The sequence below is a fragment of the Schistocerca nitens genome, chromosome 8, assembly GCF_023898315.1.
Source record: "Schistocerca nitens isolate TAMUIC-IGC-003100 chromosome 8, iqSchNite1.1, whole genome shotgun sequence".
NCBI classification, from domain to species: Eukaryota; Metazoa; Arthropoda; class Insecta; order Orthoptera; family Acrididae; genus Schistocerca; species Schistocerca nitens.
The window spans coordinates 114,827,840-114,851,120 of NC_064621.1; the positions used below are offsets into that span (position 1 = coordinate 114,827,840).

A 23,281-nucleotide genomic window follows, 5' to 3' on the forward strand; every position below is an offset into this window, starting at 1 on the left:
AGTGTCTACTCTTTAATAGGGAAATCTCGCAGCCACCGAGACCCACTCCTGCCTCCTACAGGCAATTTAGCGAGTTTGAAAGGAGTCAAATTTTAGCCTTCCAAGTGGCGGGAGATATGCCACACACGTTGGATGTGCTGCTTCAATTGTGCAACGATACTGTTATCTGTGGTTACGTGAACATTCTCACACCTGTAGATGGGGTTCTGGACGTCCACTAGCACACACACCCACCAGGATAGTCCTCATTTACGGATCGTACAGGTACCATAGCACAGGTAAGAGGACTTGTGAGCCCAGGCGTGTCAACACGAACTGCTGCGAACCAGTTATCAGCAGTGCGACTATAGGCACGCACTACTCTAGCCCGTCTTCCACTGACACCCAAGCACCGAAGTGCACGGTTCTACTGGTGCCGTTGGGGGATCACTTAAAAGACGGAATGGCACGCCGTGGTCTTCAGATTCTGCCTGCATGCAAGTGATGCTTTTACGACGTAGACCTGATGAGCGCTGTCGCATGAAGTGCATTCGTTCAAGACGCACTGGCCTCACCCACATCTTATGATCTGGAGTGCGATAAGCTACAACTCCCGTTCGTCTTCGTGGAGTTTCCGTAGGGTACGCTAATCAGCTCTCAGTAGGTGCAGAATGTTGTTAGACCAGTCTTTTTGACGTTTTTGCAACAGGAAGGTGATGTTTCCAGAATGAGATTTTCACTCTGCAGCGGAGTGTGCGCTGATATGAAACTTCCTGGCGGATTAAAACTGTGTACCTGACCGAGACTCGAACTCGGGACCTTCCGCCAGGAAGTTTCATATCAGCGCACACTCCGCTGCAGAGTGAAAATCTCATTCTGGAAACATCCCCCAGGCTGTGGCTAAGCCATGTCTCCGCAATATCCTTTCTTTCAGGAGTGATAGTTCTGCAGGGTTCGCAGGAGAGCTTGTGTAAAGTTTGGAAGGTAGGAGACGAGATACTGGCAGAAGTAAAGCTGTGAGGGCGGGGCGTGCGTCGTGCTTGGGTAGCTCAGTTGGTAGAGCACTTGGCCGCGGAATGCAAAGGCCCCGAGTTCGAGTCTCGGTCCGGGACACAGTTTTAATCCGCCAGGAAGTTTCAGGAAGGTGATGTGTTGTTCGAACAGTATAATGCTTCTGAAACTCAACATGGTCTGCAAGACGTGCGGAAAATTCCCTGCTCATCAAGATCTCTGGACTTGTCTCGAACCGAGCACACGTGGTATTTGATGCGACGACAAGTGACTAAGTGACTCGTGCGAGTCTTCACCCAACGGGTCTTACAGAACTACATGAACAGGTGAAGCACGCATAGCATAACGTATTCCAGGACAGTATTCGTCATCTGTACGACCGACGAGATGGCAGAGTCAACACGTGCATGGCCGCCCGTGGAGGCTACACCACGTACTAATATCGGTATTTCAGCTTGATTCGATATCTGGTACCTCAAAACCGCTTGTGCTGTCGATCTGTAAAAGTAATCATTTCAAGTACTCCTTAAGCACTTTTTCAACAATAAATCTTGAGTGATAATTATTTTCAGCCATAGTGACTATGTTTGTGAACCGTGACTGTGTGGGATAATTATTTATTTCAAGTTTCTGCTACCAGACACTTTTTATCTTATGCTTAATCTAACATAATACAACGCGTTTCGAACATGTTCTGTTTCTCTTCAAGCGTTTATAATACATAGAGAAATGTTACAGTCTTAAACTAGATTAATCTAGAACACTTTGTCCATTGTTTTTACTGTAGATACTGGTGTGGCACTTGGGGGGAAGGAGGGGGGCAGTGTATATCCAGAAATCGAAATTAGTGATGTCTTCTGCTGATTTTCTTCTTTCTTGTTGACTATGTATATCACAGCCTGTATCGGATGCAGATAGATTTGCATCAGTTATGTGTTACGAAAATAGTGTGAAAGGCTTTTATATGACAGTTGATCACTTACAATTTCATCTTCTTGCTGCTTCACTTGCATCACTGGTGTAATGGCTGAGCTGTTGATTGATATTGCACATTACATTTTGTCACTGATTGCCACTGCACGAATTGCTTCGATGTTACACACACAACACAAGATGGCGGACTGTATCATGTGACTCTGTATCGATTATCGAGGTTTTGTATCAATATTTTTGGTTCTAGTCAATTATTTACTTTGACATTTCTTGAATCTATTGAGTTAGAACTGGCTTAAGAGTGTTGAAGAATTTTTAGTTTTTGAATACAGTTATTTCACTAAGAATGTTATCTCCATGCTTCGTGTTATGTATGAAAATTTCCATTTCTAATGGAAATTTTCCTGTAACCAGGGGTCAGTGGAATGCACCTTGCAGGTCTCTGGGCGAATAAATCATATATGTTCAGTCGTCTGTAGACTGTTTGTCTGGACACAACTGTTCCAGTGGCTCCGTTAAGGTCACGAGCAAGGCTACCTGCAGTACTCCGTGGCCATCTGCAGGCACTGATGGTGAGATATCGGTCTTCTTGTGGTGTCGTGCACTGTGGACTTCCTGTACTGTAGCGCCTGGACACATTTCCTGTCTGCTGGAATCGTTGCCATAATCTTGAGATCACACCCTGTAGCAAACAGAGGTTCCATGCAACGACCTGCTGTGTTTGACCAGCCTCCAGTCGCCCTAGTATTCTACCCCTCATAACGTTATCAATAATTTCACCATGTATCAACATTATCCTTAATTTATGAGCATGTGTATTTTGAATAGGAACCTAAGTCTGGAAACGTCAAACAGAGAAGCTACAGAGCGTAAAACTTATAGGCTTTTCATAAAACGCATTTTAACCATTAGCTGCTTATTTGTCTCATTAGTCATCTACCGTTTTCAGTTATTAACCATCATCCAGGATGTCTGTCAACATCAATATTTTTAAAAAATATGAAAGTACAGTACAAAAATACTAAAACTCAGCAAATATAGGGGTGCAAAATTCCATTTGTATACTTACACGGTGAAACAGATTAGTTAAAAGCGTCCCATATTCCTTTTAAGCTGAAGCATATCGAAATTATCCAGTAAAATTGTACAAATACCTGACACAGTTTGTTATATAATACTGACAGTCATATCTAAGTCAAATGGACAGACACCAGAGGAAAAACAAGATGAGCAATTACTGGAAGAATCCATCAGCAGCCTAGTTATATCAAAGATAGTACATTTGTACTGCATAGGTAACATCACAACATATTTGTTAAGGAATGGAACATCTTTACCAACGCCTTTGATTGAAGGTAAACGAAACTGAAGTTACAGTAAAAACATTCGCAAGATAAAACTGGAAACACATGTCAGTGAAACCGGATATGTTTACAACAACAAAGGTGTACACCTGGTTCAGGGTACAAAAGAACTTGAGTAATAAAAGCAATAATGTTAATCAAAATGCAACGTCGAATTTCCAGTGGTACTTCACTTGCAGAACACCCTTTATGCAACAATACATGTCAGACAAAGCATAAATTCAGAAAGATATAGTCTCATTTTTCAACTAAATGATATTTTTGAAAAGAGGCTGTATCATACGTATTAAATTAAAACGACAGTGGTATACAATTATGAATATCGTTTCAAAATTATCAGTTATATAGTTCCAAGTAACGTAATAACAAACTACAATATGTAATTACTAGTGACAACCCTAAAATCACATATAACTCGTATTCTTTGAACATAGCTGCTAAGGTTCAGTGACCGTGTCAGAATTATATTGGAACAAATAAGCCCTCGGTCACAAAAAAATAAGTCTAAATTGATCTGGTTTCGACGCTACTATGAGCGTCGTCTTCAGAATTAGACTAACTGTTCTAAAACATATTAGGTATATAGTACATTAATAAAATTAAAGTTTGTGCTGACTGGATCTTTTCCAGTCAGTGCAAACTTTAATTTTATTAATGTACTATATACCTAATATGTTTTAAAACAGTCTAATTCTGAAGACGACGCTCATAGTAGCGTCGAAACCAGGTAAATTTTGACTTAATATTTGTGACCGAGGGCTTATTTGATCCAATATAACTCGCATTCTAACCGAAACCGGTAGATGACTAATGAGACAAATAAACAGCTGATGGTTAAAATGCATTTTATAAAATACTTTACGGTTGTTGGATCTCACCTTATGGAAACATTAAAAAGTTATAGGCGCCAGAGCCTGTAAATTTATGTATACAGGGTGTTAAAAAAACTATCCAATATATCAGGAGATAAATGTTCACATCAAAACAAGAAAAAAATGTCTTACAACCATGGGTCCTACGAAGTGTACATTCTGATATACGACCACTTTTTCAGAGAAGGTGCTCAACATGATGTCCCTTCATTTCAATGCATGTCTCTGGTCTTCGGTGTACACACCCTTTGAAATCACCCTGATTGATTCTGAATGTGCTGAGATGCATGGAAGACACGATTATGTAGTGAAACGAGCAAGCCAAGGCACCAGACCTCCCTGGCCAATCCATCGGTTTTCAAATGTCCTCGTCAGGTGCCAACTCACAGCGCAGAGAAAGTGCTGGTGTGCCATCATGCATGAACCAAATTTGTAGTCTGTCCTGACATGGCATGTCCTCCAGCAAGATAGACAGTACGTTCTTCAGAAAGCGATAATAATGAGCCCCAGTTAATCTCTATGGTAGCCCGTATAGCCCTAGTAATCATGGGCCAAGAACGCCTACTCGTACACTGAGAATCGATCCTGATGCCTTGTTTCTTGAATGGAATGGGGATTTTCATCGGCCCTCCATGCTCATTATGGAAATTTAAAACGCCACCTCGTGTAAATCCTGCTCATCAGTAATCAAAATCTTGGAGGCAAATTGTGGATCTGTACCACACTGCCGCAAGAACGATTAGCAGAACTGCACTCTGGCAGGATGTTACGGATGCAACAATTGTTCATGAAGTACCACCCAGACCAGTTAATGACTACCACCTTCTGCCGCTGCTATTCGTCGAACACTGGTTCCAGCTCGTCCACTGCACCTAGAACACGCTCCTCCATTTCAGGCGTGCGAACTGAACGAGGTTTTCCACTGTCTACTTTGTTGGGTGCTATGGAACCTGTTTGCCTAAGACGCTGGAACAACCTGCTGAACAGCTGACCGCATGATACCCTGCGTGCTCTAAATCATTCAGTGTACAGGTACAGATTAACCCCATCTGCTAAACCATAGCAGTAAGTCAAGTCTGCCATTTCCCTTGTTGAATAAAAGGCCTCCATTGCTATATTGTGTCAGAGTATCTGCACCACAAATGTCACAATAACATGTACTTTAAACGTTACCTGTAAGTAGGCAAAAATCACGACACGCCATCGGAATTAGGAGAAATGTTCGCCAACATAAACAGATGTAAAAAGACTACAGTACAGTCACACATCGTAAACGGAACAGCTCACTGCAGACCACTGAGTCAACTCATGTTTTCATCGATACTGGACGGCAGTTTCTCATCACGCTGTTGACCCCGATATGACACGGAGCGCCAATGCAACAGTGTTGCTCATATCCGCAGACACATGTTCGTGATGCCTTTCTATCTCGCAGTACTCCATGCCAGGGGTTGTAATTAATGTCAATTATCGGGTAGTCATCTGTAGTAAGACAAGTAATGCATTGCCACGTATGACATCACAAGAGCACCTCTTACGAACAGATGTTCATACACTCCTGGAAATTGAAATAAGAACACCGTGAATTCATTGTCCCAGGAAGGGGAAACTTTATTGACACATTCCTGGGGTCAGATACATCACATGATCACACTGACAGAACCACAGGCACATAGACACAGGCAACAGAGCATGCACAATGTCGGCACTAGTACAGTGTATATCCACCTTTCGCAGCAATGCAGGCTGCTATTCTCCCATGGAGACGATCGTAGAGATGCTGGATGTAGTCCTGTGGAACGGCTTGCCATGCCATTTCCACCTGGCGCCTCAGTTGGACCAGCGTTCGTGCCGGACGTGCAGACCGCGTGAGACGACGCTTCATCCAGTCCCAAACATGCTCAATGGGGGGCAGATCCGGAGATCTTGCTGGCCAGGGTAGTTGACTTACACCTTCTAGAGCACGTTGGGTGGCACGGGATACATGCGGACGTGCATTGTCCTGTTGGAACAGCAAGTTCCCTTGCCGGTCTAGGAATGGTAGAACGATGGGTTCGATGACGGTTTGGATGTACCGTGCACTATTCAGTGTCCCCTCGACGATCACCAGTGGTGTACGGCCAGTGTAGGAGATCGCTCCCCACACCATGATGCCGGGTGTTGGCCCTGTGTGCCTCGGTCGTATGCAGTCCTGATTGTGGCGCTCACCTGCACGGCGCCAAACACGCATACGACCATCATTGGCACCAAGGCAGAAGCGACTCTCATCGCTGAAGACGACACGTCTCCATTCGTCCCTCCATTCACGCCTGTCGCGACACCACTGGAGGCGGGCTGCACGATGTTGGGGCGTGAGCGGAAGACGGCCTAACGGTGTGCGGGACCGTAGCCCAGCTTCATGGAGACGGTTGCGAATGGTCCTCGCCGATACCCCAGGAGCAACAGTGTCCCTAATTTGCTGGGAAGTGGCGGTGCGGTCCCCTACGGCACTGCGTAGGATCCTACGCTCTTGGCGTGCATCCGTGCGTCGCTGCGGTCCGGTCCCAGGTCGACGGGCACGTGCACCTTCCGCCGACCACTGGCGACAACATCGATGTACTGTGGACACCTCACGCCCCACGTGTTGAGCAATTCGGCGGTACGTCCACCCGGCCTCCCGCATGCCCACTATACGCCCTCGCTCAAAGTCCGTCAAGTGCACATACGGTTCACGTCCACGCTGTCGCGGCATGCTACCAGTGTTAAAGACTGCGATGGAGCTCCGTATGCCACGGCAAACTGGCTGACACTGACGGCGGCGGTGCACAAATGCTGCGCAGCTAGCGCCATTCGACGGCCAACACCGCGGTTCCTGGTGTGTCCGCTGTGCCGTGCGTGTGATCATTGCTTGTACAGCCCTCTCGCAGTGTGCGGAGCAAGTATGGTGGGTCTGACACACCGGTGTCAATGTGTTCTTTTTTCCATTTCCAGGAGTGTATGTCATATGTCAGAACGTATGCCTTGTAGGGCCCATGATCAACAGACATTTCTATCTTCTTTTGACGCATACTACCATCCTCTGTGAGCCGTGGTGCCCTTGAATTAGTAGACAGTTCTGTCTGACGCCACTGGCTCAGGTGTAGCATCGACTATCCCTCTTGCGGCCCCATTGCCAATATCTGTGAGGAAGAGCTAGTATCTGTGGGTTGTGTCTTTTCTTGCCGATATATACAGGAGGTTCGTAGGATCGAGACGGAAGCACGAAGTTTGGGGATTGGCGGTAGCGTCGTGATAAGAGATGGTTACGAGGTCCGAGCGGCCGAAGCCACGAGCTGCGCAAGGAGGGCCTACGCAGAGCGAAGATACCGGAGTACTTCACAGGGGTCAGCGTCGACTACAAGCAGCAGGCCGACATCCCGTCGGTTGGTTGCCAACATTGGTGTCGGACTACTGCTCGTGGCCTGGCTGCCCTCTGGCTTTCATGGGCAGCACTCAGTAACCGCTGCGACGCACCGTAGATCCATGCTGACAGAGGGGAGTAACATTCTGTAATCCTCGCGGTGATTTGTTTCATTGTCTACCTGCCCTCCTTACTATTTTCTGGTTTGTACCCGACCCTCATAATTTTACTCGATCGGTACTTTGTCGTAAATATAGGCGTAGTATTGTACTAAGGCACTAACTTATAGGTGACAGCAAAGGTGGGGTTAGTGGGATCACTCATGGGAAAATTCCTGCAGTAGTGGATGTTAGAGCTGCACCTTTTTTAGATTGAAGTCAGCTGATAGGTATTCCTGCTTAAGGGAAGTCTCTCTAACAAAGGAACCACTTTTGACAAAGCTTAGGTATCCGAGTAATGAGGGAATTAGTATATTTCATCAAAATATACAAGGTATTAGAGATAAAGTTAGTGAACTGCTTATAGTTGTTGACTCTGAAATTATTGGTATATCTGAACACTTCTTAAATAAGGAGATAATTCAGAGTCTTCCTTTACCAGGATACAGATTGGCTGGCAGCTTTTCGAGGAGCTCTTTGCGGTGTGGGGGAATAGCCATGTATGTGAAAAACGGCATCCCATTTGAGTCAATTGATGTTTCAAAGTACTGCACTGAAAAGGTGTTTGAATGTTGTGCAAGTGTGGTTAAATTTAACGGAGCTGAACTTCTAATTGTTGTTATTTATAGATCCCCAGACTCCGATTTCACAACATTTTTGCTAAAGCTAGAGGAGGTTCTTGGTTCACTTTATATGAAATACAAAAAGTTAGTTATATGTGGTGACTTCAATATTAATTATATAAGTGATTGTGCAAGGAAGAGGATGTTGGTAGACCTCCTTAATTCATATAATCTTATGCAAACCGTATTCTTTCCAACGAGAGTGCAAGGGAACAGTAGAACAACCATAGACAACATTTTTGTTCATTCCTCATTACTAGAAGGGCATTCTGTTAGCAAAAAGGTGAATGACCTTTCAGATCATGATGCACAAATTTTAACTCTAAAAGATTTTTGTGTTGCAACACGTGTTAAATATAGTCATCAGCTGTTTAGGAAAGCTGATCCAGTTGCTGTAGAGACCTTTGTAAACCTTATCAAGGAACAAGAGTGGCAAGATGTTTATAGCGCTGATACACTAGATAAATATAATGCTTTTCTCAAGACTTTTCTCGTGCTCTTTGAAAGTTGCTTTCCGTTAGAACGTTCAAAGCAGGGTACTAGCACAAACAAGCAGCCTGGGTGGCTGACTAGAGGGATAAGAATATCTTGTAGAACAAAGTGGCAATTATATCAAAACGTTAGAAACAGTCAAAATCTAAATGCAGCAGCCCATTACAAACAGTATTGTAAGGTGCTTAAAAATGTTATTAGGAAGGCAATAAGTATGTGGTACGCAGATACAATAGCTAAGTCTCAGGATAAAATTAAAACCATATGGTCAGTCGTAAAGGAAGTGGCTTGTCTGCAGAGACAGGTCGAGGATATAGAATCAGTGCATAGTGGGAATGTCCGTGTTACTGATAAGCCACATATATGTACAGTATTTAATAATCACTTTCTGAATATAGCAGGTGAACTAAATAGAAACCTAGTCCCAACAGGGAATCATATAGCGCTCTTAGAAAAAAGTGTTCCGAGACTGTTACCTGAAATGCTCCTCCATGATACTGACAAGAGTGAGATTGAGTTAATAATTAAATCACTAAAGACCAAGAACTCTCATGGATATGACGGGTTATCTAGCAGAATACTGAAGTATTGTTCTATGTATGTTAGCCCAGTACTTAGCCATATCTGTAACTGTTCCTTTAGGAGTGGTCGGTTTCCTGACCGATTAATGTACTCGGTAGTGAAGCCACTTTATAAAAAGGGAGACAGGGATAATGTTGACAATTATAGATCTATTTCTATGCCATCGGTATTTGCTAAAGTTATCGAGAAAGTTGTATACACAAGGTTACTGGAGCATTTAAATTCACATAATTTGCTGTCAAATGATCAGTTTGGTTTTAGAAATGGTTTTACAACTGAAAATGCTATATTCTCTTTTCTCTGTGAGGTTTTGGACGGATTAAATAAAAGGTTGCGAACGCTAGGTGTTTTCTTTGATTTAACGAAGGCTTTTGACTGTGTTGACCACAAAATATTACTGCAGAAGTTGGAACATTATGGAGTAAGGGGAGTAGCTTACAATTGGTTCGCCTCTTACTTTAAGAACGGAAAGCAGAAGGTAATTCTCCGCAATATTGAGAGTGGTAGTGATGTTCAGTCCCAATAGGGCACTGTTAAGTGGGGCGTTCCCCAAGGGTCGGTGCTGGGGCCACTGCTGTTTCTTATTTATATAAATGATATGCCTTCTAGTATTACAGGTGATTCAAAAATATTTCCGTTTGCTGATGACACCAGCTTGATAGTGAAGGATCTTGTGTGTAATATTGAAACAGTATCAAATAATGTAGTTCATGGAATAAGTTCGTGGCTTGTGGAAAATAATTTGATGCTAAATCACAGTAAGACTCAGTATTTACAGTTTCTGACTCACAATTCAACAAGAACCGATATTTTGATCAGACAGAATGGGCATATTATAAGCGAGACGGAACAGTTCAAGTTCCTAGGCGTTTGGATAGATAGTAAGCTGTTGTGGAAAGCCCATGTCCAGGATCTTGTTCAGAAACTAACTGTTGCTTTATTTACCATTAGAACAGTATCTGAAATAAGTGACACTTCAACACGAAAAGTAGTCTACTTCGCATATTTTCATACGCTTATGTCGTATGGTATTATCTTTTGGGGTAATTCTTCTGATTCAAAGAGGGTATTTTTGGCTCAAAAACGGGCTGTTCGAGCTATATGTGGTGTAAGTTCGAGAACCTCTTGTCGACCCCTATTCAATAGTCTGGGAATTCTGACATTGCCCTCACAGTATATATTTTCTTTAATGTCGTTTGTTGTTAGCAATATTAGCCTATTCCCATGAGTTAGAAGCTTTCACTCAGTTAATACTAGACAGAAATCAAATCTGTATGTGGAATGCACTTCCTTGACTTGTGCAGAAAGGAGTGCAGTATTCTGCTGCATCCATTTTCAATAAGCTACCACAAGAACTCAAAAACCCTAGCAGTAACCCAAACTCTTTTAAGTCTAAACTGAAGAGTTTTCTCATGGCTCACTCCTTCTATTCTGTCGAGGAGCTCCTGGAAGAGCTAAAAAATTAAGCAAATTCCAGTGTTACATTGTTGATTTCCTTTATTTAAATTTACGACTTGTCACCTTAATATGTTTTTTTATATTTCATTTTATCTGTTTCTAATATCGTGTTATAATTTCATATATTGACTCGTTCCATGACCATGGAGACTTCTCCTTAATTTGGTCCCACGGAACAATAAATAAATTATAATAATAATAGTTGTCGTTTGAAAATTTGTCCCACTATTATATTGCCTTTCCTTTCTGGTTTGTACCCGATCATTAATGTTCTAATTTATTAGCACTTGGCCGTAAATACAGCCGGAACAATTGTGCTAAGGCGCAGGTTGCTGTTAAACAAAAGAGGGACCTTGCGGTTAGATTTAGCTGTTAACCGGTTCAATTATTTGATTCTAATTGCATTTCTCAGTCATTAGTTGTAATCCGAACAGCCTGTTGTACTAAGCTGTTCGTTTCCGTGTTTGAAGGATCGGGTCATTATTGGTGTATTTTAGCTGGATCTTGTGGTTCCGTCGAGTGAGTTCTCTTGTAATAAGTGTTCACAAGCGATGTTTTAAGACGTACCTTCAGAGCTGTCTTAATAACTGACAATCAGTTTAACTTTGAAAATATTAACAGCCAACTGTCATCAGGGCCTTAGTCAAAATAAAATAAAATTGTCAGGAGGGACTGGTTGGGATCCAGCAGCACCTTGGTTGCCGATTTAAATTAAGAGATTGGTTGCTCTGAAGTAAGCCTTACCATTGTCATATTGTTTGCTAATCTGTTTAGCATTTAAGCACAGGTGCGTATCTTAACCCTGAACCCTTCGACATACAGCATTCAAATTAGAATTTAAGTCATCTGTTTTGAGTAATTGAATCAATCTTGTCATCAATGGTGCTTATATACGAGTAGTTGTCATGTGATACAGAAGGGCATTTAATGAGACAGACTGCGTCCAGCGCGGTAGTAAACACTGCTGTTTCACCGATAACTGGCGGGCTGCAGGTCCGGTCGTTTTGTAATCTTTGTCATATTGTTTGTTGTTTTCCAATACACCACTTCAGATTTCCTTTGCGAAGATTCAAAGCTTATTCAACTTTAGGTTTAAGGTCAAAAGAATTTTGCAAGTTTGTTCATGTTGTTAAATAAAATTTTATGGTTAAATGTTTCCATTATCTGTAAAACACAGTTCATATATTCTTAAGTAAACAGGCTGTGTTAAAAGAAAGTTATATTGTCGGGTCCTCCCTTCAACGTTTTCCTTAATTCCAGTAAGTACCACGTATCACCCTGAAATATTGGATAGCTTTTTTTTTTTTTTACGCCCTCCATACCGAGTGATTCCATTACGAAGTTACAAACTTTCTAGGATGATGGAGAAGGATAAATGCATCAGTTTGAGCTAAGGGTCCGAACGAGTCAGAAGTTATAAGCGAAAACCGTTCTGATATACCTCTGACAGTGGAATACATGTACTGGTACTGCGGTTGGCAATGTTGTAGAGTAGGTAACTTTCATAGGTGGTAGTATGAGACAAAATAAGCAAAAATATCCAGTCAACATGAGCTCCAAAATGCGTACCTAAAGAGCTATGAGTACTTTTTCATCTTCGCTACTGTGAAATGCAACCTCTATTGAACAAGTGCCCATCGCTCCTCAGGTATGCATTTTAAAGCCCTTGTTTACCGAACATTTTTCCTTGTTTCGGTTCATACTACCACCTGTGAAAGTTACATACCCTACAATCTTAACTCGTAAGTGTTGATCAGCAAAGAAGATAATAATTATATGTGTTATGATTCAATAAATGGAAGAAACATGACACATTCGACGTAATGAAAGAAGTGAATATGTATCCTGAACTTTTACAGAATTTTTACAGAATGTCTAAAAAGTATTTCTCTATTGTATTAGACAAAATGAAGGAGAGCATTCAGAAAAAAGCGATGAAACATATTCATATGATTTTCTTTCTAACATAAGCCCAACTATTGCTAATTTTGTGAGAGATATTCAAAATATTACGACACCTTTCGAAAATCTGATTATCCGTAAATATTTCACTGCTGTAGACCAGTAACTTCTCGTTACAGCCCATAGCTCCCTGCCGTGGTAGAGATTTTGCCCTTATCGAGAGAAACAAAACATACTTTCACCCTGAAAACTCGAATCCAGTCATTGCCAGCTCCAGGGACAATGGGTCTTTCTGTGCAAAACAAGGTTTCTCAGAGAACTAGACTAAGGGCTGCAGAAGGGTTGTTTTAAAATAACAGGGTATATCGAACTACACATTCCGTCTGACAACCCTACTTTAACAAGGGGAGGGAAGCGTCATAACATCCAGCAAGCGTGGACTTAAAGCATTGCAAAGAAACCGAGAGGTACTGCGAAAAGAAATGTGCTGCTAGATAACGTTACAGCTTCCCCTTCATTGTGTTATAAAATCTGCAAATAGAAAGTGCGAAGAATAATGCCTTACTTGACATATAGCATTAAATCCCAGCTGAAAAATGGAATTTTTGTGGGCAAGTACCAAGCGAATAGCGGGAAAAACGCATTCACTGAGGACATAAAGTATAATGCTGACTGTACATGTTTAGTGTAATTGCGACAGTAATAGTGTTAAATTTTTCCGTCTCTTCTGTTGCTCCTTTTACAGATTTGTATTGCAGTAAACATATGTTTTGACATTTTTTGTTGTACTTTCTCAAAATAACGTTTCTATTTGTGCAAAAAGTAACACAGAAAAAACGGTTTCAGCAGCAGAACGTTGTAATTGCACAGATTCAACGTTGTTGTCTAGGAAAATAAAGAAATAGTGCTCTTTTTTCAAATATAACATGAGTAATTATGTAATAACTGTTACAAAAACATGCAAAATGTCATTTTGCCCCATATAGACTGCCTACTTCAAGAAATCCCAAATAGGTCAACACAAAAATAGGTAAGCAAACAGGCAAGCATAAAATATTCAGAACAGAGAATAGTTCAGTTACCTTTATATCAATAACAAAGTCCCATATCTCGTTCACTGCTCGCACACCATTTGTTCGACAATATGTGAACGAAAATACTGAATGTTTCGTGAATCAAACTGTTAGTGGATAGAAGAAAAATTTACGTGTATAGCTAACTCTGCCACTGGATCTGCGATTGCCTATAGTTTTAAAATTAAACTAACTCTTAGTGCAATATTAACTTAACATATGATGACTTCACACGAAAGAGGAACACGAATCACAAAGCCTCATAGGACGCTGTTAAAAAGTCGAGTGTTGTGTGTCGTAGCTCGTGGAGGCCAAACGTCAAAATATATCACTTATTTACTCAGGACTGGAAAGATGTATCTCCTTCCGTCGTTAAAAGCAATTTTCAAATGTTAGCTATACTGCACACGCTGCAACCTATGTCCTAAGCCCCAACAAACGTAAACTATACTCTTCACTGCAGGTTTTTCAAAATAGGCCTGATGGCTTAGTTATTTGGGAAGCATCACAATAATAATGGACAATAACGAAAATAAAATCAGTTCACTCTCAAACTGTGTTAGACTATAAGATGCCGAACTTTTTCCGTAAAGTTTCCTCAAAATCGAATGAGAAAAACTGCACAATACAGGTACACGAATCCCAAAACAGTGGTTTTTTTAATTCTTTGCACGAAAAATGAAAGTCTTACTGAGGCTATCTACAGAGACGGATAAAGCTGTCCATCATCTACATAAAACAGTTGTATTTTAGGTAATCGGATGATCAAATTAATGAAAGCACCAGCGCGCCACTTGGACGTCTCTACCAAGCATCCCTTCGGTGTTTCACTCGTGGCGACAAACGGAAGTGGCGCAGACCACGTAGGGACGCGTCTCCTCCACGCCAGCTCTGTGTAAACTGCTCAGTTTGTTAACATGGAGGTGGCCCGCTAGACGTCCGCGCCACGCCATTTCTGTTTGAATTGGGCCTTACGAACAGTCTAGCTGCTATTCTATAATAGGTGCTACTGGATAAGCGGCAGTGTATATAGTTCCAACACTTTCGGTTTCGCAACGCAAATGTTGAATGAAAAGTTTCATGACCGTTGGACAGAACGGCATGCTGTAGTACAATGCCCTCTTGACTTCTTCCTGCGGGGTGCGGTCCATCGTGAAGCCCCAACTACGCAAGACGATATGCACCATGGAATCGTCACAGCATGAATGGCATATCAGCCAATGTACATTCGTCTATTCATCTATATCTGGAATAGCGATTGTAAAGTGCCCTGAAGCCTGTAATAAACAATTTGAGCGTATGCTGAACTAGAGTGTAAAACTGCGTCTCGCTAAGAAAATTATTTATTTTGTGGGTGGCGTTTATTTAAAACGCGTTTTCGTCGAATTAGAATTTCCAGTAGTATCTATAGACACTTCTCTCCGACAATAGGTGTTTTATCTTTAAGAAGCATTCGGGCGTCTGCAGGCAAAGAGAGGCCAAGTACTTTCTTTTTCTTTCAGGTCTTGGTAGGTCAATACAGTAGTTTTTTTCTGAGTACAGGCGCATTGCTTTCCAGTTCTTTTGCAAAAGGTTTCAGCGTTAATATTAACAAGCACCATTGCACTGTAATTGTCTTTCCAAGAGCTGTTGAATGACGTTATGAAAAGTATACGGTTTCGTTAAAAAAATCCATACTTGTGTCTATATTTCGGTTGATACCAGAGTTCAGTGTATTATCCATACAGAATATTATCTGTCTCTCAGCATAAAAAAGCTGCTACGGTGGACTATCATTACAATGTATTTAGTGTCACCGTTTTCTCCACTTAAATGCAATGGGATCATCGTTAGACTTTTTGTCTTCCTACCATACCCTTGTCAGGGACAACAGCAGCTTTGATGTTGAAGCTTAAGTTGTCGGCACTGCATTACATGAACTTTGTGTTCGGTCAGACGAATTTTGGGAATTAGTTAAATAATGGTTCAAATGGCTTTGAGCACTATGGGACTTAACATCTGAAGTCACCAGTCCCCTAGAACTTAGAATTACTTAAACCAAACTAACCTAAGGACATCACACATATCCATGTCCGAGGCAGGATTCGAAACTGCGACATTAGCAGTCGCGCGGTTCCGGACTGAAACGCCTAGAACCGCTCGGCCACGGCGGCCGGCTGGGAATTAGTGATACTGAATAATTCAACATCAGCCTTTCGTGCTTTATCTTCCTACATTTTGTCAACAAAATCATTATCAAAGAAAGGAATACAAGTAATATATTAAAAGATACGATCCACTATTGGAATTCATGGTCAGGTGGAGGAAGACCAACTAGGAAAGTTACCTTAATATAACAAAACACTTCGACAGTCACACTAGTCTCGAAAAAAGTAATTCACGAAATTTTACGGGAAGAACAGTACTTTACAATGCAAAGAGAAAATGGGAAGTCGAATGACATGCTACGCAACAGGAAAACTCAGCTCGAATATTTACAGAGCGAAAACCGACGAAATTACAACCAATGCCAGGTCATGATTGTCCTGCTGCGCTCTTGCACCTAGATGACGTCTGGCCATTTACTTTATTATAGAGAAGACACAATCATCAACTGATTCCATTCGCTACATTTGGAAAAATACCATAGTATACAACATCGTTAACTGGAAATGCAGAAAGCCGCGCTTACTAATTCAAGCAATATAGTCCAGGGACATAATTCTGACTGGGGAGAAAACACGTAAGGGGTTCCCAACGTTCAGTCTTAGGACCACTATTGCTCCTCATACATGTAAACCATCTTCTGCCCAGTATAAAACAAGCAGAACTAGTTCTTTTTGCAGATTACACTAGTATTTTAATCAGTCCAAGCTTACATACAAAACAGAACATATGTATACAAAGTTCTTAAAAGAATCTTTGACTGGTTTTCTGCGAACGGTCTCACCCTCAGTTTTAAAAAGACACAACATACTCGATTCTGCACGTATAGAGTTACGAGACCAATGATAAGTGCAACACATGGTGAGGAAATAATAAATGCGGTGTCCTTACTGATGAGAATTTAAATCGGAAAAAAAACATTTTAGAACTCCCAAGACAGCTTAGATCTTCAACATTTGCGCTTAGAATTATTCCTAATCTTGTGGAGAGACAAATCAACAACTTTACGTATTTTGAATATTTTCATTGCGCAAAAACGTGCTGTAAGAATAATATGTGGAACTCACCCACGATCATCTTGTAGAGATCTGTTTAAGGAGTTGAGCATTCTGACTACTGCTTCAGAGTATATTAATTCCCTCGTGCAGTTTGTTGTAAACAATTCACTCCAATTCAAAAGAAACAATGGGGTACATAATTACAATACCAGAAGGAAAAAAGACATTCATTACTCCATTTAGCACAAAGAAGAGTGCACAATGCTGCAACAAAAATTTTTGATCCCTTACCCAGTGATACAGAATGTCTGACAGGCAGCAAAGTAAAATTTGATAACAAAGTGACAAAACTTCTCCTTGACAAGCCCTTCTATTATTTAGGAGAATTTCTGGGACTGTAGTGTGTAAAAGGTGGTGGACAGTAATTACTAAGTTACATCTGTATGTCTTTTCTGTTTTCGAAAAAAAGAATCAATTTGCAATGTGAATATAAAATGAATCGTTTCACGTCATTATGATCTATCATGCAAAATGATCCATGGAACATGTAACTAACTAGGAAACCTGGAAAGTAATGGTTGTGTACCAACGTTAAGAATACTAAATAAATAATTTAAATTATATCATTGCATTTACCTCGACGACATTCACCATTGACTCAAAGTATGTATGGTTTGAAAACAGCGTTGCATTATGCAGGAAAGACACATACCTCATTGTCGAAATCCCATGGGACGAAGGAGAACTGTATGGCGGGCATGAAGACGTTGGCCTGCAGCCATCGTATGAAGAGCTCCTTGGTGAGGACGTCATCGTTATAGCCGTTGCCACCTACCATGTCGGGCAGTACGAAAGGGTAGCCGACCATGTTCATCTGCAGCAGTGTCGTCACCAGCGTGGGCAGGCCGTTCTGAAAGCTCCACTTTGAGTCTTTGTCCAGCATCCGCACAAACACCGGCAAGTGCTGCGTGCGATACCCGACGCGGACCTCCACCATGTCTCCGAACTCCTCGTACGCCCACTCGGCGTACATGCTGGTGAACTGGTTGGGGTTGACGTCCTCTTTCACGGAAAGGACCGGCAGCTGCGGCAGCCAGCTGGTCTCGCCGGCGTCGAACTTGAAGGAGTCGATGCCGGCCGCGGCCTGCAGCGCGTGGAGACGATCGAACCACGCTCTGAAGGCCTCGCTCTTGGTGAAGTCTACATGGCCGCCGTCGCCGTTCCACCAGTGCGTGGCAGGGTCGCCGTCTGTATTGAGCACCAGGTGACCTGCCGCCAGCGCCTCCGAGAAGTAGGGTTCGCAGTCGAAATTTACGAACGGATGCACCCACATTGTCACTCGGAAACCCTTCTGTTTCAGCGAATCCGTGAGCTTCTTCATGTCGGGGAACTTGGTCGTGTTGATCGAGAGGCTGCCGTAACAGGTCTCCCAGAAGTCGTCAATCTCCAGCTGGCTGTTGTTGAAGCCGTTCTGGAGGATCTCTTCCGCAAACGCGCTGACGGTGATCTCGTCGATGTCGCGCTTGTATCGGGCCCAGGTCGACCAGATCGGGTGGCGGACCATGCGCTCGTCGGGGACCGCAGAGGGTTTCCAGAGGAACTTCTGCACCGCCTGGAGGTGTGCTTGCTTGGCGTCTTCGCCTCTGCACACGTAATATCCTAAGTGCAGCGTCTGTCTTGTGGGCGGGTACGGGTCGGCGTTCTCCGCTACAAGACAAAAAGATCCGTTTCCCTGATTCAGAAACAGTGGAACGTTGATATCCACGTATATGTACAGCCCGTTGGAGAGGAGCCAGTAGGACTCGACGACCGCCATGGAGTCCTTCTCCTTGGTAACGTACGAATACTCGGTGAAGTTCAGCTTTTCGAACGGCCAGTGCTGCACCTTCTGCTCCGGACCGCCGTACCAGTGGAGATCGCCCTGGTCGAAGCAAGTCTCCCAGCGCCCTGTTGTCGAGTATGGGGGCCACGTGTAGTGGTCGCACGTGTCGTCGGTGAAGAGTAGCGTCAGCTTCTGCTCCTGTCCCCACTGTAGACACAGCGCCGACTCCTGCGCGTCGCAAAGCTCGACTTCAGACCCCAGGGCTGCGTCGGTCCAGCTGTGCAGCGCCACAGATCCATCTGGAACAGTTCGCACCAGCTCAAACTGAAAATGTGGTATTTGTATTCAGCTTTTTATTACTCCTAGAGGTGCGAAAATATCACAAAATTCTTCACTATTTTCTTCAAAATTTTATTAATTTGTGGGGCCGGCCGGAGTGGCCGACCGGTTCTAGGCGCTACAGTCTGGAACTGCGGGACCGCTACGGGCATGGATGTGTGATCCTTAGGTTAGTTAGGTTTTAGTAGTTCTAAGTTCTAGGGGACTGATGACCTCAGATGTTAAGTCCCATAGTGCTCAGAGCCATTTGAACCATTTTATTTCATTTGTGAGTCCACAGCTTCAAAAAAAAAAAAAAAATTAAGAAAGATAACATTGTCCGTAGTAGACTGTCCAACTATATCATTTACTCTTTGGCGATTGGCCAACTTCGACATTAAGTTATTTTCAAACCCCTACAGAAGAATACATCAACATGCAAGAGTAATGCAGTAAATACAGGGTGACAATTACTAAACTATATGAAATAAAATTGTCATGACTTCTGAACTGTTTGCGTTAGGACGTCCAAACTGCACGGTTGGCAGCAGGGCATGATGGGAATTACTATGCGCATGCGACGAGGCCCACTTTCATATGAATGGGTTCGTCAATGAGCAAAATTGGGGCATTTGGGGAACTGAGAATCCGCATTTCGCGATCGAGAAGTCTCTTCACCCCCGATGGGTGACAGTGTGGTGTGCAATGTCCAGTCACGGAATAATCGGTGCGATATTCCTTGGTGGCAAGGTGACTGCAGAACGGTACTTGAAGGTTTTATCCAAAGTGGTTCATACAAAACGGAGGTCAACCCCATCGAAGCAGGAGAGTGTTGGATGTCCAGGAGGAGCACTTTGGGGACCGCATTCCGGCTCTGGGGTACCTGGAGGCCACTGGCAAAGGCTCCATTGGCCGCCATATTCTCCTGACCTGAACAAATGCGATTCTTTTTGGTGAGGCTATATTAAAGAAAAGGTGTACAGCAATACTCCCAGAACCATTTCTGAGCTGAAAACAGCCATTCAGGAAGTCATCGACAGCATCGATTTTTCGACACTTCAGCGTGTCATGCAGAATTTCGTTATTAGTCTGCTCCTCATCATCGCCAATGGTGGAAGGCATATCGAACATGCCATAATCCAAATCCGAATATATGTAGTGATGGTGACATGTTGAATAAAGTGTGTGCACGCTGTAGTTTGTAGCTAATTTATGTTTTTTTTCCATATAGTTCAATAATTATTACCCTGTATACACACTGTGGAAAACCTTAAACATAACCGCAACCGCGTTTAAATTCAATACGAGCAGTCTTAGTTATACATCAGCTTCATGCAATATGTCGTACGTGATACGTGAAGCCGTACGTGTAATAATTCATCTATAGTACAATCTAGGAACGAAAACATCGTGCTACAACCGTAAAATCACGTCATATCATGCGTGAACCACAACAGTACCACCTACAGACTATACCTGAAATCAGTTTCCTAATGTCTAGCAAAGATACAACCAAAGATATTACAGTTGACTATTGATAACGTTCAACTTTGTATATTACATGCTTTGCTGACACCCCAGGAAGTGCAAGTTAATCTGCGGTGCAAAAACAGTGTATTTTAACTGTATCACAGCAAAAGAATTTCGTAACACTAAAGTAAAAATAGACTTTCAAACTCACAATGAATGTAATAGAATACACTAAAATTATACACAAACAACTCAATTATAAAACAATCAGGCATTTATAAAATTAAATGTGATGTTTTTAATACATTTTACGTGGGTCAAACGGGTAGTTGTTTTGGTGCAAAGTTCAGGGAGCACTAGAATGCCAGTACAAATGCGAGTAATAAATCTTTCAACAGTCACTTACGCAACGGCAAACATAACATACAGCTAATATATATATATATATATATATATATATATATATATATATACTTACTTATCGCGAATGGACCCAGAAGGATCACGCAAAGCTTTCTGACGTCGTTTCTTCCATACTTCTTTCATTCGTTCACCATGTTTTCTTTTTCTTCTGTCCATTTTGTTCCTGGTCTCTTTAGTGCTTCCTTCTCCGACAATACATTCCACTTTTCCACCTTATTTGTAAAAGTTTTTCTATCTTTGACATCTTTAAGTTCAATATTTGCTTTTTGTAAATCTAATTTTACTTGGCTAATCCATGGTGTTGTTGATTTGACTTTTTCTATGTAAGTGAGAATTCTGTTGGTGAGTCGTGTGGGGGGAAGTCTAGTGACATGTCCATAAAATTTTAATCTTCGCCTTCTTATGTCTGCTGCCAGGTTTGATATAGTTTCTGTGGTTCTTCTTGATTGTATCCGGTATCCTTCTTCTGTTAATTTTGGACCTAAAATCTTTCTCATAGTTTTTCGTTCTTCTTTTAGTATTTTTTCTAAATCACATTTTGTGTGGAGTGTGAGCGTTTCACTAGCATATAGTGCTGCTGGCTTAATTACTGCGCAGTAGTGTCTGATTTTTGTGTTCGAAGAGATGCATTTTTTATTGTATATTTCATGTGTCATACCATATGCTCTCTTCATTTTCTGTTTTCTGATCTTCTGTGCAACTTTCTCTCCTCCGGTTGGCTCCAAAATTTCACCTAGGTAATTAAAATGTTTTACTCTATTTATTTTTCCATATTTTGTGTTCAAACTGTGTATATGGAATTTTGTACAGAAAAATTCTGTCTTTTGAAACGAAATTTGTAAACCTACTTTATCCGCGCATTTCTTAAGGATCTCTATTTGTTTGGTGGCGATTTCTTCATCATCTGCAAGTATGACCAAGTCGTCCGCGAATGCTAAACAAGATATCTCCACGTTGTCTTTGGTTCTACCAAGATGGATTGGTTTCCAGTAGGATTGATTTTTTAATTCTTTTTCCTTCCTTAATGACTTTATCCAGGATTATATTAAACAAAAGTGGAGATAGCCCGTCACCTTGACGTACTCCAGTTTTTATGAGAAAAGGTTCAGAGATTTCTCCCCTGAATTTAACTTTAGATACAGTGTCTGTCAGTGATTCTTTGATAAGCCTTAGTGTTTTGGAGTCAAGTCCAAGTTCCTCAAAAAGGTTAAACAAAGATTGCCGGTCAATTGAGTCATAGGCTTTCTTAAAATCTACAAATGTACAAATTATGGGGGCATTTCTAATTGCTTTGTGTTTTAATATTGTCTTTAAATTAAATATTTGTTCTATGCATGAGCGACCGGGGCGGAAGCCTGCTTGATAATCACCAATTTGGCATTCCAGCTGCTCTTGTGTTCTTTTCAGCAGGCATGTTGAGAGAATTTTGTAGGTGACTTGTAAAAGTGAGATTCCCCTGTAGTTATTGACATTTGTTCTGTCTCCTTTTTTATGTAACGGGTGAATAAGGGCACATTTCCACTCCTCTGGTAATTTTTCTGTTTCCCATATTTTTGTTATTATTTTTGTGAGCTCTTGCAACGTCTTTGGTCCTAGGTTTTTTAATAGCTCTGCAACAATGCCATCTTCGCCAGATGTTCTATTATTTTTTAAGTTTTTAATGTGACATTTGATTTCTTCCTGTGTTGGTGGTAATGAATCCGGTTGAGCGTTGGCACAGATTTCTTTGGGAAACCTTAAACTAGGTTCTGGGCAATTTAGTAGGTTAGAAATATATATATATATATATATGCATTTGACGTGTCACACATTATTAATAAGGGAATGCTTATGAACATTTACGAAGAAATTGAAACCTGCACTGTGTTTATCAAACAATCAGAGTGTGTGCTCAATAAACAAACCGATTTAAAACATAAAAATTGCTTAGACAACATCAAGCAGATGTGCGCCCCACTAGCTGAGTGGCCAACGTGACGGATTGCCGTCCTACGGGCCCGGGTTCGATTCCTGGCTGGGTCGGAGATTTTCTCCGCTCAGGGACTGGGTGTTGTGTTGTCTTCATCATCATTTCATCCCCATCTGGCGCGTAGGTTGCCCAATGTGGCGCTGAATGTAATAAGACCTGCACCAAGGCGGCCGGACCTGCCCCGCAAGGAGCCTCCCGACCAATGACGCCAAACGCTCACATCCATTTCCATCAAGCAGATAATACAGGGTGAGCGTTAATAAGGCAAGCTGCAGGGACGGATTCCTGACTGGCGATGGAGGAAAAAAGT

The 23,281-nt window shown here is 42.0% G+C and overlaps 1 protein-coding gene across 1 annotated transcript in view; it reads right to left on the reverse strand.

Moving 5' to 3' along the window:
- LOC126199433 (myogenesis-regulating glycosidase-like) overlaps positions 1–23,281 on the reverse strand; it is a 125,329-nt gene that overhangs the window by 28,861 nt on the left and 73,187 nt on the right. Inside the window, exon 4 of the mRNA XM_049936350.1 lies at positions 17,682–19,090. Within this exon, the coding sequence (XP_049792307.1) occupies positions 17,682–19,090 (1,409 nt within the window). The remainder of the gene's footprint in view (positions 1–17,681; positions 19,091–23,281) is intronic.